This window comes from Brassica napus, chromosome A5 (assembly GCF_020379485.1).
Source record: "Brassica napus cultivar Da-Ae chromosome A5, Da-Ae, whole genome shotgun sequence".
NCBI lineage: Eukaryota > Viridiplantae > Streptophyta > Magnoliopsida > Brassicales > Brassicaceae > Brassica > Brassica napus.
In genome coordinates, this window is record NC_063438.1 from 28,017,120 (window position 1) to 28,042,382 (window position 25,263).

Here is a 25,263-nt window from a genome sequence, read left to right on the forward strand (position 1 = left end):
ACTTTTCATATATACTTTTTTCAATATCTGTGTCTTTTTAACAGTCCTGGTGATGTTTGCATTTTATTTTTGTCAAAAAAGGAGCATGAATCCAATAGCTCCACTACAACAAACTAAGCGTTGGTAATGAAATCGAATGACGTAGAAAGATCTCTCTATTTCTCATCAATCGTCGTCGATGCTGAATCAGCTTGAGGGGAAAAAAGAGTAGTACAGATCAGCGTAGTCGGCACTACTTTTGTTGCGTTGCGAGCCTCTATAGCCCAATAGGAATAAGTTCAGCCCGAACTAAATATTGAGCAGCTAAAAGCCCAATATATTATTAAGCGGCATCGTTTGGGTCTCTCTCAATGGGGTTGCCCTAAACAGCCATGAGTATATAAATTATGTTTTCATCCCTCTTTCCTTCAATCTCAGTTTCTTTGATCTAGGATCTATGGTTGTGTTTGAAAGCTTCGTTATTTTTTAGTTTTTTTTACTTATATAATCTCTGGTGTCATCTACAAAGCAAAATAGGCTATAATTTTGTATCGATTTTGTGTCGGAAGATGACAATATCAGTTCATTCAACCTCCATGACATTATCTTCATGGAAGTCTTTCTCTTCCATGGAGTAGTTCTTTGGAGGAAACACTATTACATTTTATCATAATTGTTTTTCCATATGTTTTGTGCTAGTCTATGTCGGAGAATCTAAGTTTAAAGTCATCTATAAAGCAAATAGGTTATATGTCTGTACCGAATTTGTGTCGGAAGATGACAAGATGGAATCTGAACCTCCGTTCCAATTTTTCTTCATGGAAATCTTCTGTTCCTTGTTGTTGGTATATGGAGGTTCATATTAATTGATCTGATATTCTGAATGTGTTGGCTGTGGGATAATTATATATTTTGTTTTGGAATTGTCTTGCTGAGATCATTATCTCAGCTGTGAAGCAACAACTACTTTGTAAAGACAAACTATAGTTACAAAGCAGTAACAAAAGTTGCAAAGCTTATCATCACTATATAATATGTTAGATTTGAACCTGCAAGGCCTAAATATCAGCCTCAAACTGAGCTATGAATCTGGACACGAATTTGCTTGATTTCCAGTTTAGCTTTAATTAACCCTCTAATAGATACAAGTTACAGTTTCATAAACCAAACATTTGATTAAAACGAAACTGTTTACGAATCAATTGACAACACAACAAATAAATGAACTATGTACAACATTGCTATTTCAATAAATTCTTTAAACCAATTACACCCAAAAATGGGCCGGTCTTAACTATAAGCTCACTTAGTTAAATCTCTACTGTGTTTTTTTTTCTCTTCGGCCCACATTGCTTTTTTTTTAATGTATAATTGGTTCTGATTAGGTCAAATCGAATATTCCTTTTTATACAGATACTCGTAACATTCTTATCACGTATGTATATTTTTGGATTACAATGTTACGTGTATTTTAATTATTTATAGTGAAACATGATTGGAGAACCATGACGCGGGGGAAAAGTAAACAAACACGGACCCCGGAGAAAGAAATGCGACCCATACCCGAGTCGCACACGCCTTGGTCCAAAGTCTTTCGTTTACTCGGTTTTTTACACGGCGGTCTAAAAAATCACTGTATAATCGATTTTTATTTCAATAATGACTATTTCTTATTCACACATTGAGTCTCACATACGTTCTCCAGTCGAGTCCAATTCAAATACATAACGCTTTTGTAGTTTGTTATTTTGTACTATACGTTATACTCATACTGAACGTAACTATTCCAAATACCTCGAGCTAATTAGTAGTATTGACAACTGATGTAATAAAAACCTAAAGTATGCATTTAGTTAAGGGAAAACACGCGTGATCTATAGGTTATTATAATACTGTAATGGTTCTTGGTATGATCTAATTACTAATCTTTCTTAATTTTATTTAAATGAAAATAATATACTAGTAATTAAAAAACAGCTGAAAAGCGTCACAAATCAGGACCTAGAATACGAATTACAAAGATTTCAACGGTCAACATTCCAATACAGTTCACAAAGATTAATCAAAGTTTTCCATTTCATACCTTTTCATATTTCAAGCTTATACAACCTCTTTGACCACGTCCTCCTATCTATGTATATTATATATAACTACCAAACCCATACATGCATGTATATAATAAACACGTAAAGAATCACCTTTATTTTATATAAACATCACATATTATACCAAACAAACAAGAAAGAAGAAGAGATTATGGTGTTACCATGGAGATCAAGAGGAGGAAGAAGAGCAGAGAGACGTAACCTATCGACTTCCGGCGATACCTCCGTCGTGAAAATTAAAGTCCCGGCTCAACTCCGATCATCAAAGATCGAGCTGGTTCAGTCACCGCGCGCGCCGTTGACACCGCGTGATGCGGTTGAGATATGCCGGAGACTTGAAAACGCGACGGCTCGCGAGGAAAATGCAGAGTGTTTGGAGATTGTTAGTAAAATCAAGAACTTGGCAAAAGACAATGGAGAGACGAACAAGAAGTGTCTGCTCCAATACGGCGTCGTTTCGGAGTTAACTTCTTGCTTCCAAAGATTCGCGTCGACGCGCGAGGAACACGCGCCTCTCTTAGAGGAAGTCTTGTCTGTTATAACTTCTTGGTTGCCTCTGAATCGAACCGAGGGTTTCTCCAAGATGGGATCAACTGCTTCCCTCAACGCTCTCGTGCGTTTCTTAAACGCTCCAGACGCTAAAACGAGGCAAAACGCTCTGTTTATTATCAGAGAGGTTATTGCAATCGACAAGAGGTTTGTCTACGCGTTAACAGACATCGAAGGAGCATGCGAAGGATTAATAAAGATCATCAAAGACTCTGTCTCTACAAGCTCGACGAAAGCATCTATAATGGCAATATATAGAATCATCTCATGCGACAACAAGACCGCTTCAAAACTCGTGAACTTGGGTTTGGTCGCATTGATCGCAGAGATGATCGTGAACAACGCGGAAAAGAGCGTTTGCGAGAGATGTCTCGTGGTTCTAAACGTCGTATGCGACAACGAGCAAAGCAGAGAAGACGTTCTTGGAAACGCTTTGATCGTTCCTCTTATAGTGAAAAAGATCCTACGCGTTTCGGATCTCGCAACGCAATGCTCGGTCTCTATTCTCTGGAAGCTATGGAGAAAGAACGATGATCATCTATTAGTTGAAGCTCTTCAAGTTGGTGCATTCGAGAAACTCCTAGTGGTTTTACAAGTCGGGTGCGAGGAGAAGACTAAAGAGAGAGCTAGCGAGCTGTTGCGGAACTTAAACCGATGTAGAAACGAAATGGAGAACACAAACTGTGTCGATTCTTCTATGCATTTGAAGAACGTGAAGAAATCATTTTAAATCAAACAAACAACACACACAACCAAAATTCTTTTGTATTTAGTTATTTACTCTGTTCTTGAAAATTGTCTTGAATCATATTATGTTTCAATAGTCAGATACAGTTTTTGTCCATCACTTATCAACTCTACATCAATAATTTTACCTTCATCTTCAGACAAAACACAAGAAGCTTCCGGAAAATTCAGCTGTTCTGCTGCACTTCTTACAAGCTCCTCGATGCTTTTAGGCACCCACAATACAATCCCTCGTCTTCTTTTCTCTTTGGAATCATTCGGATGTGAAGAATACACTGTGCATTTCTTCTTATAGACTTTATCTGAAGATCATTCAAACAGCCCGTTAAGGGACATTCAATAGAAACATTGGTAGTTAAATATAAACTACCTTTGATCTCTTTAGAGCTATTCAGAAACGTAGACATCTGAGAAGTCTTAGCGTCTTCAAGTAGTTTTATCAGCATCTTGTTTCCACAAACTAGGGCTTCATCTAGAGGAGTATTTCCCCACCTGATTCAAATGCAAACAGCAGTTAACAAGCTAAAATATCTCACAATAAAGAAAATGATAAAATAGATTTCATTAAAGAGCTCAAAACTAAATTACCCTTTATGAATAATATATCTAATTTAAATATTGTAAGATATTTATTTAAAATTTTATTTTTTAATTTTTATATCCTAAATCCAAAATTCTATACCATAAACTGTAATCTCTAAACTCTAAACCCAACCACAAAAACTAAACTCTTATTATTGACTAATTAACTCAAGTGGTATAGGTATTTTTAAATCCTTAACTGAAATCTATTTTGAGCATTTTTTTTTTCTTTGTGAACTATTTTTGTGACATATTTTTTACGTTACTATATGGAATTTTTTTATTATATATATACCTGTCCTTTTTAAGAACATTAGCACCTGCTTCTACCAACTGTCTTGCCAAGAGATACAACCCTTCAGAGGAAGCAACGTGAAGAGGTGTCCTCTGATCATAATCTTTAGAGTTTGGATCAATGCCATTGTTGAGAAGACGTTTTAAGAAATCGCTGTCTCCTTTGGCAACCACAGTGCAAAGGAAAGTCCCTGCGTTCTCTATGCTCAACGTTGCACCTTCTTTCACAAGCAACGCCGCAACTCGATCGTTCCCGTTCTTGATTGCTTCTAGTAACGGCGTGTTCCCCAGTTTATCTTTGATATTTACGTCTACTGATTCTTGAATAAGATACAGTGTGATGTCTTCATATCCTCTAGAAGCTGCAAGATGCTGTTAAAACAACATATTAGATATGTTTCAAACTTTGGTTAAAGAGAAGATTTTAAAAGAGCATACCAAAGGCGATCTTCCATCATAATCTGTTTTATTTGGGTCACCTCCAGCTCGGATCAAGCTCTTAAGCTGGTAAAGATCACCGTAGAAAGCAGCACTATTCAACTTCAAAGCTAGCTCTGCCTCTTGTTTACTGATATGAAAGGTTATATCAGATTCCAGCTGCTTAATCCGGCCGTTAGATTCTTTCCCTTCAAGCAGATTGTTGAGTATCCTCCGTCCATCGTGGAAATATATTTCGAGTATGTTCATAAAAGATTGTTTGTCTAGCCTTAGAACCCTACACAGCTCGGAAACTCGAACTGTGTAAGGCTGAGGAATGTTGCAGAGGATGGAAATCTCTCCAAAAGAGTTATCTGGTTGAAGTAGTGATACTATCTCCTCAGATCCATCCTTAGCTGTACCTATCTCCTCCTGAGTTTAAGTTACAAAATCTTGTTTACTAACTTTAAATTTGAGACATTAGCTTTTAATTTGAGATTTGTTTACCAATACACCATGACAGACGAAGTAGAGTTGATCAACAACACTTCCTTGCTCCATTATTACTTCTCCAGGGAGAAAAAACTCTTCATGAAGTCTTATAACCTGTAAAAACAGAACAATAAGTGTCTTTGTGAGTTACTTGACAAAACTAATATTACATGTTGTCGTTTCGCCTATCTTGGTATTAAACAAAATAGTTTTGATGTATACAGTCCAAATCAAAAGGCTTACAATCTGGTTAATGAATTCAGATGAGCATCCACGGAAGAGAGGGACTTTCTCAATATACGACAAGTATAAAGTTTGAGCAATCTGCAGTAACAAACATAAGTTATAAATTTTGAATATGCAATTTTTAAAGCATGCATCTGAGCTTCATTACCTTAGCGCGGATAGAGACAGGTATGTCTTGAAGAACAGCTGCTTCAGTGTAGCTACTTTCGTACTGCAACCGCAAATGTCCAGTGATCTGGCCACGGATGTTTCTACCGAGTTTGTTTCGGTTCATATACCTCATTATATCCGCCATCTTGTCCCTGAACCTCTCAGTTTTTGAGCCTTTTACAATCAAAGCTGTCATGTTACCTATCAAGTAGGCTCCTAGAATCATGTCGAATGAAATGTAGGCCATCGCGAATATCATTTCCCGCATATTAACCGCGTGTATATCTCCATAACCTGCATCAAACTACAACATCAGAAACATAAACATAATTGACCTAGTTTTGAATTTTTTCGAAACTTACCAACAGTTGCCATAGTGACAACAGCGAAGTACATAGAAGTGGTGTACCGAGTCCAGAGATCGATCTCTCTAAACTTAGCGTAACTGTAGTCTCCCAGTTTCAAGCTACCAATCCAAGTGTACCCTTCTTGAGAAGCAGGAAGCGTGGTGGCCAAGTAATAGAAGATACAAGCCGCGGTGTGCGTGCAATACAGCTCGACGAATATAAGCTTGACGATTCTTGTGAAAAGATAATTGATTCTTATGTCTTTCTCCATTTTGTGGAAAAATAGGATCACTCTACGAACTCGATATAGCCTTATCAACAATAGGTATCTCACTTCTTCTTTTCGACCTGCTACCTGTTTGAATTTTCAACTATCCAGTTTCAATTTTTTCCCATTTGATTTACGAAGTGAAATCAAATAATTTTTAAAAAAAATGTGTACCTTGTAGATGATATCCCATGGCATGCATGATAGAAAATCAATAATAAAAGTTGATTTTAAGTAGCTGCAAAAGTTGTTGTACACCATTAAGAGTTAAAAGCTCATTCCTTTAAACAAATAGAGTATGAAAACAGAGGAGGTAGCAGTTAATAGTACCGTAAAGCGATGGAGCTGCGTCTATAGACCATTCTGTAAGTTCTGCTATCTCTATACGCCACGAAGAATGTTAGCACAATATCGACTAAGAAAGCGATTTGGCCAAGGATGTCGAGGATGAACAGATTCCCTGGTAATCCCCTGAAGAATCCGAACTCCAATGGAGTGAAGAAGGAAGAGTAAAGTGCCCATATCACTATGAACATGGTCCACGCCTTGTAGCATCTACCAATCGATTAAAATCTAATAATCAATATTTCAATTCCGCTTTTAAAATTTTGTTGCAGCTAAACTATGCTCCAGCAAAACAGAGTATTCTTCGGTTTAGGATCAGTCTCAGTGGTTAGTTAGGCAACGGTTATTTGTGACCACTGAGAAACTGATTACGTGTCGTTAAATGGCGGGAAAATGGATGAATAAGAATAAACAGCACCCATGTCCCTAAGTTTTTTTTGTTTTCACTATAATTGACCCCATATTATTAGTCTAATCAATTAGACCCAACCATCCATCATCTAAGCGAAGTACGTGGCTAAATAAATAAACAAAATGTAGGGACTCCTTTGTGAAAAGGTAAAATAGTTAGGGACTTGGAACAAAATATTTAAAAACATATGACTGGATATGATTTTTTACCGCCTTACCCGCTATCAGGATGAACAACGGAGCCTCTGGAGATATCTCTGATTCCGTTAATGACGGTGAACTTTCCGCCGTTACCTCCGGTGAAATCTAATCCTAAGAAATTGGTGAGGGGATTGAATCTGTTTCCTCGCGATTCTACGATGCCTTCTCCGAAATCATCATCCACCTCGTAATCCTCCAACTCAACGTCCGAGTCGACTTCGCTCCGGTACGAAACTCCGCCGCCGCTGCTACCTCCCATTACCTCTTAATCACGTGAATTAGATAATCGGAGATTTGACGAAGAAGAAGAAGAAGAAGAAGAAACCTCTCTCTCTCTTCTCTCTTGATCTCTCTTATTTCCTTTTATTTTCTTATGAATATTCAGTTACGTCTAAATTTGGCGGCTGAGTTTTCAACTTTTTGAAAATGATCAGATGGTGGAAAAAAAATAGCAACTCGAGTTATTTTGGTGAACAATAACATCTAAGCGACAAAATTTATAGACATTTTCGTTTTTTTTTTGTCTTCTAAAACGTATATGGGTTTAGTTACAAAACTTAATTTATCTACCTTATAAAACGTTATGATGACATATGGCCAAAATAAAAGATAATGATGAATTGATGATGTAGAGTGTGTATAAATACACCTTTGATTGCATGAAGAGCACGTAAAAGTGAGACGACCAGAGTCTTATTTATAACCACAAGTTATAGATAGATAGATAACCAAGTCATTAAATGTTACAACATGGCATAACGTTTCGTGATGATTGGCAAATCTATACTATACTAAAAGCTAAATATGATGCAAGGAGAAGCATGCCACATCAATTAAAATAATCCACCAATCAGAAGTTTTCTTTTTGACATGTCATTTTTCAATTTATGGGCTTTGAATCTTGACTGTGTAAGTTTACAAAAATAATATTCCGAAGCCCAACACCAACTGTACGCTCAAATCATTATCTTTCTTTTCTTGCTGTCATTTCCGTTTTTCTTTTCCACGAAAAGTCTGCCATAACGTCTCCATAAAAGTTTACACCTTCTTTTAAGTCCCTATTAAAAGCTTAATCCCACTTATCCCACTAACCCGTATTTAATACACCTCAACCTTGCTTTACTCACTTACAATCACATTCCTATAAGTAGTTATGCCTCTTTGCGTTATTCTCATCAGTACATGAATAATATTGATTCATTGAATTACAAAAGAGGAAGATGCTGAATATGTAAGACCTGGTTCTTTCCTTTTATGAAAGAGTTTTTGACTTTTTTTGTTGGCTCGGATGGAATGGTAACGTCTTTTCTGTAGGCAACTAAAAGTCTTACACTATTTGCAATAGATGGATGGATGGAATGGTAACGTCAAATTGCAATAGAGATCAAATATTAGATTTATCCTATTTCTGCTGAGATTTCATCAACGCTATTTGACAAATTTTCTACAGATTTTTTTTCTTGGTCACTTAGAAAACATTTTCAATATGTATATCAAACCGTGTTTGCCTAGCTGTGAACTTAGTTAGACCAATTAACTTAATTTCTCAACTGAAATAAATGAAGTAAGAAGCCCGCTAATATGTTGGTTTGTACTTCTTTTTGAGGACAAAAGACCTATATATAAATGTGAACTCAATAATTCTAAAACCATAACAATGGTTAAATCATTTGTAAATTTATCAATTATTTAACATAAAAACAATCAAAATAAAATAGATTTCTAAACATTACTATAAAGTTTAATAACTGCCAGTCCATTTTTCTGACCATTTTATATACAATTTTCTAAAAAATAAACAACAAATTGTGAGTTTTAACCATTTTGAATTCATTGGAAAACAATTGATACATAAAATAAATTTAAGATTTCCAAATAATTTAGATTTTTCTATTATTTTGTAATTTATAATTGATTCTAATGTACATTTACAAATACAAATGTTAAGTTATAAATTCAAGTTATAAATTCTACAACTTTAGAAGATAAACGAATAATTTAATTTGAACTAATTTTTTAATTCAGTTTGGTTACCAACTTATATGTATTTTGATATAGAAAGAAAAAAAAAATTAAATTTTAATAATTTTAAAATTTAGTCAATAAAATCAATACAAATAATTGCAAATTTGTTTAATAACTTATATGGCATATCCAGTCTAAGTATAAAATATGTAGTCAAATCTAAATTCCATAATAAACTAAATAAAATTACAATATAGGGAAAAATCCCGGGCGTAGCCCGGGAAAAATCTCTAGTTGCGTTTAAGAGTTACATTTCGCTCATCCGTTCATAAAGGTTTTATTTATAAAAACGTAAAAGTTGTGATGACGGACCTATATACTGTTAAGTGTTATGAAAGAGACTAGAGTGAAATTCCAATTGTGCCAACACTTTAGCACGTTATAAAAATCACGTGAAAATTTGAACCATATGATGATTAGTCAAAGACTAGATAATGTCAAGGTAATCAGGGGATTGGAGTTGCTCTAACACTTAATCGCATATTATAAGCTTTGAGAATTCTGCAAGAGAAATTGCTTCGTTGTCCATGAGGATTTTCTAACACAAGACTGAATGTTTTACTAGAGGAACATTGACTTATTTCAAACATGCTGAGCTCTCCAATCAACAGCAGAATCCTCGTCATCCTCATCATCGCTGGGCGATTCTTCTTCAGTCTTCTTCGGCTTTTTAACTGACCCTTCAGAGGTTTTGCTGCGCTTAGCTAATCTAGCCGCTTTCAGTTCCATCTTCCTCTTCTTCAGAATCTCCACTTTCTCTTTGTACGATCTGCAGAAGAAGATAAAACAGAGAAGGTCAAGTATTTACTCGGTCTTAAACAAGTTTTTCAACTTCATATATCTTCTTGCTATAACAAACTTATGTCTCAAATTACCTTTGCTCTCGTTGTTCCTCCTCCTCAATGGTTTCCGCAGCATCAACCTGAAAATTATAGTGCAAAGCGATAATTAAGTTAACAAACAGAGCTTAGATGGGGTCAAGCAATTTTATTGACAGAAAATTATCAGACCTCTTCTTCTTCCATGCGACTATCCACTACTTGCAGATCCTCTTGTATCAACTTCTCAAATTCTTTATATTCGTCCCTGTAAAAGAAAATATCCATGTTTACATAAGTTCACCAAGAGAATGACTAACTAGGCAGGCGAAATAAGAAACTCACTTAATATCTGGTTTGACAAGCTTTATTCCACGGGCAAGTAAGTCAGCTTCCTTATTATCGAAAAAACCAGAGGGAAGGGCTCCTTTCACCACTGTACCAGTCGTCTGTGTCTGACTCTCTTTAGGCTCAATGGTGGTTTTGATATCAGAAGAATCATCCTTCTGATTATCGAAGAATCCCTCTGGAAGAGGTCCCTTCGTCTTATTTGTTTCCGAACCTATAGTCTGCTTTGGTTGTTGTACGTTCTTAGGTTTCGAAGATTCTACTTCTGCAGATTTTTGAACTCATATAGTTAAATAATAAGCTTGTGGCACGATAAACAACAAGGTAAACTAATCAATATTTCAAAAACATAAGACTTTCCACATTTTACCATGCCATGTAGATAAAATAACAACTTAACACAGATGGTCTATTTACTAAGAGAATTAGCCATTACCGGGGTGTTTAATAGCAGACTCGAAGAAATTAGGAGGAAGACCAGATGATGATGTCTGAGATTTGGATGATATAGCAGCAGTGGAACTTTCAAGTTTGGTTGGCTTGTTTTCAACAGGTTTGCTACCCCGTTGAACTCCCGCTGCACTAGCCTTTAAATTATTGATAGCCTGTCCCGATTATTAGTTGCAAAAAAGCAAGTTACTTTAGCTTATAGAAGCCAAACTAGTAAAATTTATAAAGTCACGCCACTAATCAGAAAGCAATCCATAACACAAGTGCATGAGTATTTAGTATTAACACCAAGTTTCATTGTTACACACACACACTACGTAAGGCAATTACCTCGTGATGCTTACGAGAAGCTTGGTGTACATCCCATAGTGATTCGGACTTCAACACGACATTGCACACTCGACACACAGGTTGGTCTGATTCATTATACCTGTAAATCCAATTCAAAAAGATTTGTAATCGCTACAACTACAAGCTCGAGCCTAACTCCAGCTCAATAACCTAATTAGAGGTTTGTTTGCAGGAGCTCGGAAGTAATTGACATGGAAACGAAGAGAGAGAGAGAGAGAAGGGTTTTTACCTAACGAGAGGAGAATCGATGCGAGTTTCTTTCTTCTTGGCGTTGAGTTTTGATCGGAACAACGCCTTCTTCTTCGCTTGAGCATCCATCACCTCACCTTCTCCGATGAAATTAACGAAAAACGAAGATCTGAGAGATTTGTGAGAATCAAAAGGTCCTTCCTTCCATGTTCGTCCTCTCCGCAAATCAATTCTCTTTTACGGGTCGGGTCGATCCGAAATGGGTTTGGACTTGGGACTTTTGGGCTGGTTCTGGGCCTCGCTAGTTATTTATTTTCTCCCAGGTACTTAAGTTTGGATTATTAGCAAAAAAGTATTAAACGTTGTTTTGCACCCTAATTACAAATTGTTCTGCATATGATTCTCTAATTACAAGTTGTCTTGATAATAAAAACCCAAAACTTTATAAATATAGAGTTTTTGAATGATCATAAAGGGGAAATATTAACTCAAAAGAGAACTCAGTTGGTTTTGACATAGTTATAAAATGGAATGCTTTAATTTGTCACACTAGTAAATCATATATGGTTCTTGAATTGAGTTCATGAGGTGTGACCATAGCAAAAAGAATAGATAAACTTCACACATTGGTAAGCCGCAACGCCTCCACGAACAACTCCTTGAGTGAAGCGTTTGAAGCCGCAATTCTCTGCGATGTGATGTCCAACTCTTTACCAGACCTGTGACCATTACACAACATACAAACAAAAACAAGTTCAAAAATAAGTCCACCAGCTTTGTGTGTATATTGACCTTTATATTAAAAACAAACTTACGGATCAAAAATAAGTCCACCAGCTTCTCTGACAATCACAATTCCTGCGGCAATGTCCCTGTGAATTGATATAATATGATCAAGTCTTGTTAGTGCAAGAGCCAAACGATTGTGTGATAAAAAAAAGAAGAAGAAATGTTACCATGGACCGCCAAAACCAATTTCATAGAAGATGTCACCCCTTCCACAAGCGATACCGCAGAGGTCAAGTGCGCACGAGCCTCCCATCCTCAGGGACCGCACCTGATAAAATCAAACAGAAGACAAGGATCATGATTTTTTTTGGCAGAGGTTGGATCTAAAAAATGGAGTTTCCTCTCTCAAATGAATTTTCACCTTGGTTAGCAAACTGTTGATCCTGTTGGTTGCATCGTCTAATGTAGCTTTATCTCTTTTAGTGCCCGCCTGTATTCATATAAAGTTATGAGCGGAGGTGTTCACAACAACACAACAAGGGAGACAGTTTATACCTCTGCTAGGAGCAAAGCGGTTACAAGCTCGCTCTGAGATGACACTGCAACAAAAAAAAAGAACATTTTTTATTGACCAACAAAATCTATAGACTGTAAGGTGTGGAAAGAAGAATGTATGTAAAGTTCCAACCTTTGATTGATTTGCCATTCAAGAAGGCTCCTTTCCCTTGGACACCGGTGAACATCTATTCAATCATTAGATAATATGTAAAGTTTGAGAGATATCATCGAGCTATATTCATGTCCACAGCATCATCAAAGGAATCTATTCATACTGGTATAATGTAAGTGTAACCATGAGAAGAAAGGGAAGTCTTTTACCTCATCCATAATAGGATTATAGACGACGCCAACCACAGGGACTTTCCCAATAGTAAGTCCAATGGAAACACACACAAAAGGGAACCTGCAGAAGTTTTGTTTTTGTTAATGAACTGTGCATAACGAAACAGATAGGCATTCAAATGGGAATTGAGTATACATACCCGTGAACGAAGTTTGTAGTTCCATCAAGAGGATCAACAATCCAAGTTGGTTCGTCAGTTAGTTCAGTCACACCATTTGCCGCTGTTGTTTCTTCTCCGATGAACTAATCCATAACCAAATGCTAAACGATCAATACACTGCAATGCAAGAAAGAAGCTAGCAAAGAGAGAAGAATAAAGACCTTGTGACTAGGAAAAAGCTGTTTGAGATGGTTAAACACGAGCTCTTCACATCCTTTATCAGTCTCAGTCACCAGATCCACCTAAAAAAAGCAACTTCAGTGTAGCTACAGACACAAGACTACTTGTTTTAAGGAGACCAATAATGATTACAAAACAAAAACCTGGCCTTTGTGTTCAACATGTTTGGTCTCGTAAAAGCCTTTACGAATGACCTGCACAACGCAAAACCAAAAGGATCCAGATTTAAGTATATGATTAACCACTCGATCGATCAAACTCAATGAAGAGAGAAAAAGAGAGAGACCTGTCCAGCTTTTTGAGCGGCATCAACGGCAGCAGCCAGGAACTGATCTAGTGAACCTTCATCAAATGTCACACAATAACAACAACAAAATGAGAAAGAGGAAAATCAGAAGGAAGCAACGGAAGAAGAATGAAAGTGTCTTTTACCATTTTCAGCCATTTTCGATGATTGGAGGAGGTTGCGAGAAGACGAAAATAGTAACGCTTTGTGTTTCTAGGTGTTTCTGAGAAGACAGGAGACACGAGAAAAAGTTAGCAGCGGTTTTTTTGTGGTTGGCCACAGAGCGAATATTCGGGGAATCTAATCTCAATTAATAAAGCTTTTCCTTAAAAGTTTGGTTCTTTCACCTTATAGAGAGGACTCGAATGATCGAATCTATGGAAATGCGTAAGATTTGATCCTCCCTCCCTCCAGTGTTCCTCCACTCCACGATCTGAATCAGTTTTCTCTTATCCGGGTCGGGCCAATTCGAGTGGCCTTTGGGCCTGAGGCTCACTGTATGATGATACATTGTAATTAATTACTACAAGATTACTAGTCAAATTAAAATTTGATTACATTCTACTTCTATGTTCTTTCACCTAAATTTTTATTTAGAAAGTCTAATAAAATATGGATACATTTACTTATCCATTTGTATTCGTCTAAATTTCATTGAAATCATCAACCGTAATGCGTACGTAAAGATGCGTAACGTTTGGAAATTGAGTTTTTTTTTTTTTGGGAACTAGTGAAGATGTAACTCGTGAGCAACCATCTATCACAACCTACTACTTCATTCGATGTTTATTGGTAAAGTGTGTTTTAACATTACTGGTAATATCATTTCAAAATATACATTCCTATGTTTTCATACTACCATTTCAAGTAAATATTCTATTTACTCTTAAAAAAAATTATATTGACTTAATCTATATACATTGTACTCAAATGACTCATCTCTACATTCTTAATGTAAGATTATTTATCTTTGATATATTTGGTATCATTTTGATTCTTCTTCTTATCACTTGATTTCCAGTAGATATGTCCTGGATATGCGTTGTGTAATAAAACAATTAGTTAAAATAATTATCAACACGTGGGTTAATTAAGGACGTGTATATAATATATATAAATATATAAAACTTGGACCTTCCTTCTCTTCACCTTCCTTCTTCTGAGAATCATGAATTTTTCAGGGGTCTTCTTCCTCTTCTTCTTCTTCTTCTTTCTTCTGTCTCCAGCTCTGAGCTATGGTTCCGGGTCTGGTATCGAGTCACTCTCTCGTGGGATGCTGGACTCAGCGAAAGAACCAGAGTTCTTCGAATGGATGAGAGGAATCAGGAGGAGGATCCACGAGAACCCGGAGACAGGGTTCCAGGAGTTCAAAACGAGTCAACTCATTAGAGACGAGCTTGACTTGCTCGGAGTTAAGTATAAATGGCCTGTGGCGAAGACTGGCGTCGTGGCCTGGATCGGATCCGGTTCCAAACCAGTTTTCGGTCTCAGAGCCGACATGGACGCACTTCCACTACAGGTTTGTTGTTATGTTTTTTTGTTTAGTCTCATCAAAGTTTTGATTTTTTTTTTTGAATTATTTTTGACTAATTATTATGAAATGATTGATGGAGAAAAGGAATTAGTGGAGTGGGAATCGAAGAGTAAAGTAGATGGAAAGATGCATGCTTGTGGTCATGATACTCATGTTGCTATGCTTCTTGGAGCTGCTAAGCTTCTTCAATCCAGAAAACACCTCATCAAGGTTTCTCTCTCTCTCTCTCTATTGCTTGATTCATTCTCAATACTAGTTAGTGATTCTGATCTCTGTATCACTGTATGTGTGTGAGCTCTTTGATTAGTGTGTGCCCGGCAATCAAAATGTCAACTTTATATAAATGGGCCAGACAACAGTGATACGTTATGAATGAAACAGTAGTTCAATGCGTCTACACAGTAGTGATATGTAATGATTGATTTAGTGTTAGCCCAGCAAATTAAAAATGTGAAATTTCTCAGATTTTTATTTTGTTATTTTTGGATTATAAATAAATGAAACAATACTGTGTATTTATACATTGATTTTAGTGTGTACCAAACAATCAAATTTGTAACTTTGATCTTGTTTAGATTTTATCTGGTGAGTGGAGCTTTGAATGAACACACAATGTCTTGTTTTTGTCTTTGGTAAAGGGGACGGTGAAGCTTGTGTTTCAACCAGGCGAGGAAGGCTATGGAGGTGCAATTGAAATGCTAAAAGACGACATTCTAGACGACTTAGATGGGATTCTAAGCGTACACGTCTTCCCAACAATCCCATCTGGTGGTATCGGCTCTAGGCCCGGGACCGTTCTTGCAGGCGCAGGATTGTTCACAGTCACCGTCCACGGTCAAGGTAGCCACGCAGCTACACCACATTTCTCCAAAGACCCGGTTCTTGCAGCTTCTTCAGCCGTTGTCGCCTTGCAACAGATTGTTTCAAGGGAAATGGACCCACTTGAAGCTGGTGTAAGTTTGTTTAAACATCTTCTTGGTTGATAAAATTAGAATCAAGGCGTTGATTTGAATGTTTTTTCAGGTGGTTACAGTTGGATACATTCAAGGAGGCCACACTCAAAACGTAATACCGCAGTCTGCTAAATTTGGAGGAACGTTCAGAAGCTTAAGCAACGATGGTCTCCTATTTATCCAAAGACGAATCAAAGAGGTAATCAACTGACACCATTGTGTTAGAGGTTCCTTGTTGGATTGACCGTTGGGACTAAATAAATATTACATGTTGTGGTTTCAGCCCGGTGGATTACGGCTTCGGCCTGTACCTTCTAGTATTCCAAAAAAATATAAAAATAAAAGAGATTAGTTTACATGTTGTTCTTTACAGTCTTGTTGATAATGATGCTAATGATGTAGATATCGGAAGCACAAGCCGCGGTGTACCAATGCAAAGCAGAAGTAGATTTTGGAGAGAAAGAGCCTTCGCTTCACCCGGTAATGAAGAACGACGAGGGCTTGTACGAGCACGGAAAAGAAGTAGCGGAAGCTATGATCGGAAAGAACAACTTCCATGATTTTCCGGTGACGATGGGAGCAGAGGATTTCAGCTTCTTCACTAAAAGGACTAAGGCTGCTATATTCGTGCTTGGGATAAAGAATGAGACGCTAGGTGCTGGTAAGCCGCTTCACTCGCCTTACTTTTTTGTTGACGAAGAAGCTCTTCCTCTTGGAGCAGCTCTTCACGCAGCCATGGCTGTCACTTATTTGGATAAACATGGCAATGACCATGAGGTTAAGACCGAATTATAGAATGTGTTTTGTAATAATCAACCACCTACTTGTATTGAACTTTTAAGTTTGGTGGGGGTAGGAACATCGGTTAAGCTTCGGTTTGGGATAATTTATTTAATTGAGACTGAGATTTATCCGGTCAGCAAAATCAATATGTTTTCTAAAAAATATGGTACCAAACATAAGGACAAACAAGAATTAGAGCCAGTGGAATTTCCTGAAACTCCAGCATATTATATACACCACTAATGAGCTTTATGATGAACATGTCTATGACACTTGTTCAATGCATTAAAAAAACTAATGAAATGTCAGTGTCATAAATAGAATATTCAAAGCATTAGATGAGAAAAATACATAAAATAGTTTTCTTTAAAAAAAACAATGTCATTTTCAGGCAAATAGGTTTTGTCAACGGTTGGGTTAGACATTATCGCATAAATCACACAAGACTGGCTTGTGTTTTTTATCTCACCCAACCTGAACAACAAAAAGAAACATAAAGAAACAAAACAGAATGATTGGAGCTAAACATAAAGAAACAGCTGTCGTTTAACTTTAAAACGTCTACAAAACATTACTGCAGCCTGTAATAACAGTACTTTATCATCACATCATGTGTAATGCGAACGACCCATTTAATCGTTACTATTCATGACCTTGTTATTAGTAAAGTTAATTATTACCGTAACATCATAGTTGTCATAATTAAATCACATAAGATTCTCTTTACTTTTTCATCAAAAAGGAAAAATCTCAAACCCGTAACTTTTTTATTTTTTCCCATCTTCTTCTTCTTCTACAATTATAGTCACTTTCTTTGGCCGGCGTTAGTGGAAGAGCTCAAACTCTTTTATAAAAAACCTCTCCTTCATTTCAACCATCTGTCTCTCTCCCTCTCTCTCCAAACACTGAACGACCAAGGAGAAGATGAAGAAGTGCTCTCTCTTCGTCTTCTTCCTCTTTCTCGCGGCGGTGACTTCAGATCTAGACTCCGACCGGCGAGCCTTACTCCTCCTCCGCAACAGCGTCCGCGGCCGCCCTTTACTATGGAACACGAGCGCCTCATCTCCCTGCGCATGGCACGGAGTCCACTGCGATTCGGGTCGGGTCACCGCCCTCCGATTACCCGGAGCGGGCTTATTCGGCTCGTTGCCTCTCGGAGGAATCGGTAATCTGACTCAGCTCCAAACGCTTTCTCTCCGATTCAACTCGCTCTCCGGTCCAATCCCCTCGGATTTCTCCAACCTTGCTCTCCTCCGTTACTTGTATCTCCAAGGTAACGCATTCTCCGGCGAGATTCCGCCGTTTCTATTCACCCTTCCAAGCGTAATCAGAATCAATCTCGGGGAGAATCGATTCTCGGGTCGGATCCCGGATAATGTGAATAACGCGACCCGGTTGGTTACACTCTACCTGGAGAAGAATCAGCTCACCGGTTCGATCCCTGAGATTACAATCACTCTTCAGCAATTTAACGTCTCTTCAAATCAGTTAAACGGGTCGGTTCCGGATTCTCTCTCGGGTTTTCCTCAATCCGCTTTCGACGGGAACACTCTCTGTGGAAAGCCGTTAAACCCTTGCGAAGGCGACGCCGAAAGCCCCAATTCTCCGCCTGTTTCTCCTCCGTCGGGTCCGGCGGGGAAGAAAGATAGCGACAAGCTATCCGCCGGAGCCATCGCCGGGATCGTGATCGGATGCGTCGCCGGTCTGTTGCTGCTTCTCTTGATTCTCTTCTGTCTCTGCAGGAAGAAAAAAGGAGAAGAGAACGGTCAGCCGAGAAATGTCGAAGCTCCCGTCGCCGCCGCGACCTCCGCCGCTGTACACAAGGAATCATCGGCGGCTAACGTCCCTCCGGCGAAGGCGTCCGGGAGCGGCGGCGGCGCGGTGAGTAAAGACTTGACGTTTTTCGTGAAGTCTTTCGGGGAATTCGATTTGGATGGGTTGTTGAAGGCTTCGGCTGAGGTTCTTGGGAAGGGGACGGTTGGGTCTTCGTATAAGGCGAGCTTTGAGCATGGTTTGGTGGTGGCTGTGAAACGGTTACGAGACGTTGTGGTGCCTGAGAAGGATTTTAGAGAGAGGATGCAGGTTTTGGGATCGATGAGTCATCCTAATCTCGTGACCCTCATCGCTTATTACTTCAGTCCCGACGAGAAGCTTCTTGTCTCTGAGTACATGTCTAGAGGAAGCTTGTCTGCGTTATTGCACGGTACATATCCTACTTCTTAGTTGTGGTTGTTAGTTAGTTGATCTTGATAGGATTGGTTTATGTTTTTGATTTGTAGGGAACAAAGGGAATGGGAGGGCTCCGTTGAACTGGGAAACTAGAGCCAGTATAGCATTGGGAGCTGCGAGAGCGATTAGTTATCTACATTCGCGTGATTCGACTACTTCTCATGGAAACATCAAGTCTTCGAACATACTCTTGTCTAATTCGTATGAAGCTAAGGTTTCTGATTACGGTCTAGCGCCTATCATTAGCTCCACGTCCGCGCCTAACCGTATCGATGGGTACCGTGCCCCTGAAGTTACTGATGCTCGCAAAATCTCTCAAAAGGCTGATGTTTACAGCTTCGGTGTGCTAATCCTTGAACTACTCACAGGTAACAAACAATAAATCACAGATCATTTAAACTGTGATTGCAGCGAGTTTAGGAGCTTTAACATGTTACATTGCATTACAGGGAAGTCTCCAACACATCAGCAATTGACCGAAGAAGGTGTAGATTTACCAAGATGGGTCCAATCCATCACTGATCAACAGTCACCATCTCAAGTGTTTGATCCGGAGCTCGCCGGGCACCAATCAGAGGGCAATGAGAACATGATCCGGCTCTTGAAGATTGGTATAAGTTGTACCGCGCAGTACCCTGATAGTCGGCCTTCCATGGCCGAAGTCACCAGACTCATCGAGGAGGTTTCGCATTCATCAGGCTCCCCAAATCCTGTATCTGGCTGAGTTTTTGCTGGGGGTCTTAATTGATTGATTTCAAAATTGTTTGCGGCTAAAACTGCATTTTCTTCAATAGTGTTTACGTCCTCCCCGCCCTTTTTTTTTCCTTTGTTTGTTGGTGTCCTACTTCGTTCGTTAATTCTTGAGCCTCAAATTGAGATGAGACTGATGATTTTTCTTCTTCTTCTACTTTTCTTAATTCAATTTTTAAAAAATGTTTATAACAAATATTGAAGCTGCCATTTTTTTGTATAAAATATATTATTTGTTGTGTGTGAATAATTGATGTGTTCTCTTGGGTTATTATCCTGCAATCCTAGTCAATGATTCGCCGAAACAACAAGTCCGCGATATTATTTTTATTGCCGTCCAATAACTTTTTATTATTATAAGATTAATCTATATTATTAGAACATATAATTTGACAATCCCCGAAAGAAAAGCAAAACCGGCAAAAAAATTCTTAATAACAGCAATTAAAAATAAAATAAAAGAAGCCAAATACCAAACATCAAAAATCTGAAATACATTAGAATTTTTATAAATTAATACTCAATAAATTAATAATTTTTATAAATTAATAAATTTCGCAGTTCTAATTTAGATCAGTTCAAAATTTGACATAAATCGATAATAATTTGAATCTGTTTATGGATAGAAAACAAAAATAAAGTTGAAATCCACAAAATCTACTATTTATCTTGTTGGGCACCGACTTAACATTAGAAAATAAAATCAAAGACCAAATGTTGTGAATCATGCCACAATTAACTAAAAAGTAGTACATGTTCCCATTTTATTTAAGTTTTAGGGTTTTTGCACTAGATGACTATGTTACCTTATTTAATTAGGTGAATGGCTATGGTACTGTATATTTTTCATAAATACACTTTTACCCCTATTATATTTACTAGTCAGACGCAGAGATACACTTGACACCACTTCTTTATTTATCTTGCTTCTGAATTAATATTAAATTTAAACCACTATTTGCCTTTAGATTCTTCAATAATTCCCCGTTCGATACCAAATCTCCAACACCACAATCCTTCTCTCTGTTCCATCACCTCCCACAAAAATCCTGATTTGAAAATCCTAGATAATAATCATGGCTATGGACAAGGACAACAACTATGCTAGCAACGTCGCTGTCACCGCCAATCAAGATTAACGAAGCGGTTGCCGAAGGATCTCTAAACCGGTGTCGTCTCAGAATCCGTAAGTGGAAGCGAGAAAGGAGAGGAAGGTGCGGAGACGGCAGTGGCGGTGGATGATGAGAGCGGATCAAATTTGGTTATAAAGCTATCTACCCGATCTTCCTCTGCTCGAGCTCCCTTCAACAATCTGAGTCTAATCAATTCTGATCTTGTTGTCGCTCGCACGCTCCAAAAACATGCAGGCCTCTTTCTTTTTCGACATCTCTTTGTCTCAGATTTTTTCTGAGTTTCTACGTTTTTATCCAACTGAATCGCTGATTCGGCGCCGACGGCTCTAGCAAGTAGCAGACATCAATCATCAGCTACAAGAAACACTTCTCTTGGATTCTCCCCAACCCCTTTCTTCAGGTAAAACCACTTACTTGCAGGTTTCCACATAAATTCAGAGCAACGTAACATATATTTGATGTGTTGCAGGTGGATTTGGTCGCAACAATTTATATTGAAGATAAAGAGTGAGCTTTTTCCTATCTCCCTCTCTTAATTTTTTTCTGTTATGTAGCATTTGGTTGAATATAAATTGTGTTGCCACTAATGACGTTAATGTTCATAGCATTCACATCACCATGTTTGACGTTAAAGTGCTGTTGAGGACAGGAATGTAAAAGTCATGCCTTTCATCACCATGTTTGCCAATTAATAAAAATAATGCACACTTCTGCAATTTCTATTCTTGTTTTGGTTATTCACCCAAATGAGCCTAAGTTTTATTATCATGACTCATGAGAAGTTGGAAACCACTCCGTACACCACAAAATTACTTTTTACTATTGGAACCCCAAAATCCTCCAACAGCTAGTTTTCTTTATGTTTGATTTTCTTTCCTTTGTTTTGTTATTCTGAGCAAGGGCCACAACCTATATAAGCTCACTCTATTGCTTTGTACAAATTACCTTTCAATCAATCAAGAAAGTCTTCAGTTTATTTTGTTTTTATCGAAGTTTGTCTTTGCATAAAATTTGTCTTTAGAATTCAGTGAGAGATTCATTGTTTTTTTATTGATTTGTCTTGTATTTTGTTTGTGAGATTCAAGCAACTTCAAGATCCAAAGATTGAGAGAGTCAATCATTTTCACCACCATCTCTACCATCAGTCCATCTTCCGCACAAGCTTATTTGATCTCCATTTGAGGACAGGTTCATGGAGTGATTCTGTGCCTACATCATCTGAGAAAAGGAGAAAGAAATCAGGAGAAAATCAGTGGAGAACATGAAGCTGAGAAGAGCTAACGAAGCCAATAAGGACATTTGTACAATCAAAACGCCGTATCTTACAAACCAGGAAGAATTTGTTCATGAAACTGGTTTTTATGGATTCTACACTCAACAAGAGCACGCGGCGAATTGGTTTCACATCAAAAGGTTAAATGGTTTGGAAGATATGCCATTTTAAAGTCAAGGGTGGTCCGACTTGCCTTATTTGGAAGATCAGTGGTTTAATCAGTTGCAAACCAAACATTGGCGACCAGTAAATTTATCTATGCAATCAGGCGACACATCCAAGGGTCCAGATGATGTTCTCTGTCAAGAGGATTCGGTTATGTGTTTGAAATACATTTGGCGTATATCTTTCTTTTTAAGTCTTGTATATTATTCCTTCTATTTTGCTTAGTTCAAAATTTCGGAAAATATTCATAAAAAATATTGCTCTCGCTAATTTTTTTGTATAAATATATTATTGGTTGTGTGTGAATAAGTCGGTTTGTTTTCTTTGTTTTTCATTGCCGTCCAAAAAATTTAGCTAATTACTCCTTTGTAAAAAAATCTTGTTTATGACTAAAAAACAACGCCGACTTCACATAAGTTTCTTTTAAATGAGAAAGTGGTCGTGAATCTGAATCATATTCACCATTGACTGACAAATAGTTCATGTTCCCATTTAATTATAAGTTTTATTATCATGAGAAGTTGGCAACCACTAACCAACCGTTCACCACAAGGGAAACACATTTTAGAATGAAATAAAAGAGGGGGATTCATTCATTGCAGTTTCGTTTGGTTTGAAAAAGTTGTGCAGAATTGATGTATTGAAATCATGGTACCCACAACAACTATGAAAAGTTCTGCAGTCTTCATTATCAATATACTATATACAATCAAATCAGTTGGTCCAATTGTTTATCATACCTAGTCCCCAAACAGACGCAACAATGTTGTTATTTGTGTGACCGTTTCATATGGAAGTGAAACTGGATAATGAAAAGTAGTTGATATCCATGGAAGATTATTGATTCAAAAGATTAATAGAAGACCATGATGAAAGAGGCAAATCTTTCTCAAATTTGATTTAAAGTATTTCAAATAAGTAACAGGCCCGATTTTTATTTGATATCAAACTAGATTAACAAGTATGGATCACTTGATGAATGGATGAAGTTGCTTTGAGATTCAAAACATATACAATCATAGTATACGTTTTCTTAATCTCAAGCTTGAACTTCTGACTAAAGTAAACTTTTCTCTGATGTTATATTCCAAGTTAGTTGTTAGTACATTGATTTCTTCTTATAATGTGAAACAAATGATTTCTCGAGTACACTGTGAAACATTAATCATAAAATGGAAAGAGTACATATTATATTTTCACAAAAAAAGCAGAATCAAATGATCTAATCACCGAATAAGAAATGTAAAGGTTTCTACAGGCATTTCCAATAGTACAAAATAATATTTTCTATATTCCACTCTAGAATAATTCTATTATAGAGTGAACCATTGGAACAAATCAAACTCTATAATATAATTACTCTATTCTGGAATGAAATATAGAGAAAATTATTATGTACAATTGGAGATGGTTTAAAACAATTTTTAGTGTTCATCGTCACTTCGTCCATTGAATGTGCTCAAAAGTTTCGATGAGTCATGCTTTGTGTCCACCGTTGAATGTGCTTCAAAGTTCATCACACTCTGTTGTTTTGTTCCTTTCATTGTGATTTTATATGAAAGTAATTAAAATGCAAGCAACATTTCTTCAATAATAGAAAATTCATGTAAAACTACACAATGGCATGGACTCAGTAGACTTTGTTAACAAGTCTGACCATATAAGCACCTCACTGATTAATATGCTTTCTGAATTTGATATAAAAAGCTGAAAATGAATATACAGGAAAGATAAATCGTAGAAGAATCAGATTAGACATTTCTGTCAGACTAGTCTAATCGACCAGGCTATTGTGTTAGGAAAAGTACTTTTAAAAGTACTTTTTACTTTGCTTTATTTACTTTTTCTCTCTTTTAAAAGTTGATATAAAGTTAAAATAGGTGAAAAGAAGTACGGTGCAATTGTACTACATCCACGGAAGGAAAATCCAAAGGGAACAGAACAAATTACCTTTAGCCTTTGTTGTGTTTTGTCATTGTCTTATCACCTTCATCATCCATCTCTTCGTCTTCGCTTTGTCAACCAAAACCAAAGCATTTGCGTGCCTTTCGCCTTTCATCCAGCAAGTCTTTCAATGAATGAAAAATACAGAACGCATAAAATGAAAAAAACAAATAAATGTGTTTGAGTGAGCTAATATCTACCATATGAATCATACAACTGAAATTATTATTTTTTATACTACTGATTTTTAAATTTGCTTCAAATTGTTTATTTGTAGATATGGAAATAGAAAAGGTTGATTGAATAATTTCCAAATAATAAAAGATTAAACAAAGAAGAGAAAGACGAAAGGCAACTTGGCGACATTTTGCTTCTACACGTAATCACAAACATACCTACTTGTCACGCCAATTATTGTTATATTTTGGGTTTATATGCCAAAAAAATATTATGTGAAAAATGTTAAATGTTATTTTTGTCAACCTTATCGTTTTATATGTTGTATGATGTATATGATACGACGTTTGCTGTACTTTTGTTCATTTAGTGAGACGAGTGGTCCTTCTCTGATTATTATATTCTGATTCACATCTTTTGGCTGATACTGAAGAGCAACAATGATACACAACTGGTAACTTCATAGCTTGGATCATCGCAATTTTATCATTCACATATGGTATATACAATTTGTTTTAACTACATGTAGTAACCACACTGTCCACACAATTTGGTCTCGAAAAGACATGATAGATGGCTAATAAAATTTATGGATCTATTTATAAATATGAAATTATGAACTATGACTACTATTTCTTTTTAAAGTAAAGTAAGATACATATTTTGAAATATATTATAACTTTAACCACATGAAAATATACAGCATTTTTAAATAATAAAATATGGGTATTAGTTATAATTTGATTAAA

General features: G+C 37.0%; 6 protein-coding genes across 6 annotated transcripts; 3 read left to right on the forward strand and 3 right to left on the reverse strand.

Moving 5' to 3' along the window:
* The first annotated feature begins 2,235 nt into the window (after nt 1–2,235).
* Nucleotides 2,236–3,480, forward strand: LOC106453196 (U-box domain-containing protein 21-like). The gene has a single exon (XM_048780208.1). The coding sequence runs from the start codon at nt 2,236–2,238 to the stop codon at nt 3,361–3,363; it is 1,128 nt and encodes a 375-aa protein (XP_048636165.1). The 3' UTR covers nt 3,364–3,480.
* On the reverse strand, nt 3,417–7,666 carry LOC106453195 (potassium channel SKOR-like). Its single transcript, XM_048780207.1, has 11 exons — nt 7,151–7,666; nt 6,507–6,731; nt 6,351–6,414; nt 5,924–6,263; nt 5,560–5,855; nt 5,409–5,489; nt 5,181–5,279; nt 4,695–5,105; nt 4,258–4,628; nt 3,751–3,872; nt 3,417–3,682 (listed from the first exon to the last, which is right to left on the reverse strand). The coding sequence occupies exons 1-11, from the start codon at nt 7,390–7,392 to the stop codon at nt 3,444–3,446; spliced, it is 2,490 nt and encodes an 829-aa protein (XP_048636164.1). The 5' UTR covers nt 7,393–7,666; the 3' UTR covers nt 3,417–3,443.
* A 1,952-nt stretch (nt 7,667–9,618) lies between these two features.
* On the reverse strand, nt 9,619–11,537 carry LOC106453207 (protein ABA AND ROS SENSITIVE 1). The gene is made up of 7 exons (XM_022719945.2): nt 11,355–11,537; nt 11,105–11,204; nt 10,761–10,929; nt 10,322–10,589; nt 10,169–10,244; nt 10,034–10,080; nt 9,619–9,927 (listed from the first exon to the last, which is right to left on the reverse strand). The coding sequence occupies exons 1-7, from the start codon at nt 11,441–11,443 to the stop codon at nt 9,741–9,743; spliced, it is 936 nt and encodes a 311-aa protein (XP_022575666.2). The 5' UTR covers nt 11,444–11,537; the 3' UTR covers nt 9,619–9,740.
* A 241-nt stretch (nt 11,538–11,778) lies between these two features.
* On the reverse strand, nt 11,779–14,048 carry LOC106453206 (inositol-phosphate phosphatase). Its single transcript, XM_013895464.3, has 13 exons — nt 13,921–14,048; nt 13,720–13,796; nt 13,574–13,629; nt 13,431–13,481; nt 13,269–13,349; nt 13,087–13,190; nt 12,923–13,007; nt 12,732–12,786; nt 12,599–12,642; nt 12,465–12,533; nt 12,271–12,371; nt 12,130–12,186; nt 11,779–12,033 (listed from the first exon to the last, which is right to left on the reverse strand). Exons 2-13 carry the CDS (start codon nt 13,730–13,732, stop codon nt 11,934–11,936), a joined length of 816 nt encoding a protein of 271 aa, XP_013750918.2. The 5' UTR covers nt 13,733–13,796; nt 13,921–14,048; the 3' UTR covers nt 11,779–11,933.
* Nucleotides 14,049–14,709: 661 nt separating this feature from the next.
* On the forward strand, nt 14,710–17,075 carry LOC106453205 (IAA-amino acid hydrolase ILR1). Its single transcript, XM_013895463.3, has 5 exons — nt 14,710–15,092; nt 15,192–15,317; nt 15,746–16,060; nt 16,131–16,259; nt 16,463–17,075. The coding sequence occupies exons 1-5, from the start codon at nt 14,742–14,744 to the stop codon at nt 16,853–16,855; spliced, it is 1,314 nt and encodes a 437-aa protein (XP_013750917.2). The 5' UTR covers nt 14,710–14,741; the 3' UTR covers nt 16,856–17,075.
* A 543-nt stretch (nt 17,076–17,618) lies between these two features.
* Nucleotides 17,619–20,093, forward strand: LOC106453200 (probable inactive receptor kinase At3g02880). The gene is made up of 3 exons (XM_013895458.3): nt 17,619–19,046; nt 19,123–19,440; nt 19,522–20,093. Exons 1-3 carry the CDS (start codon nt 17,768–17,770, stop codon nt 19,794–19,796), a joined length of 1,872 nt encoding a protein of 623 aa, XP_013750912.2. The 5' UTR covers nt 17,619–17,767; the 3' UTR covers nt 19,797–20,093.
* The last annotated feature ends 5,170 nt before the right edge of the window (nt 20,094–25,263 follow it).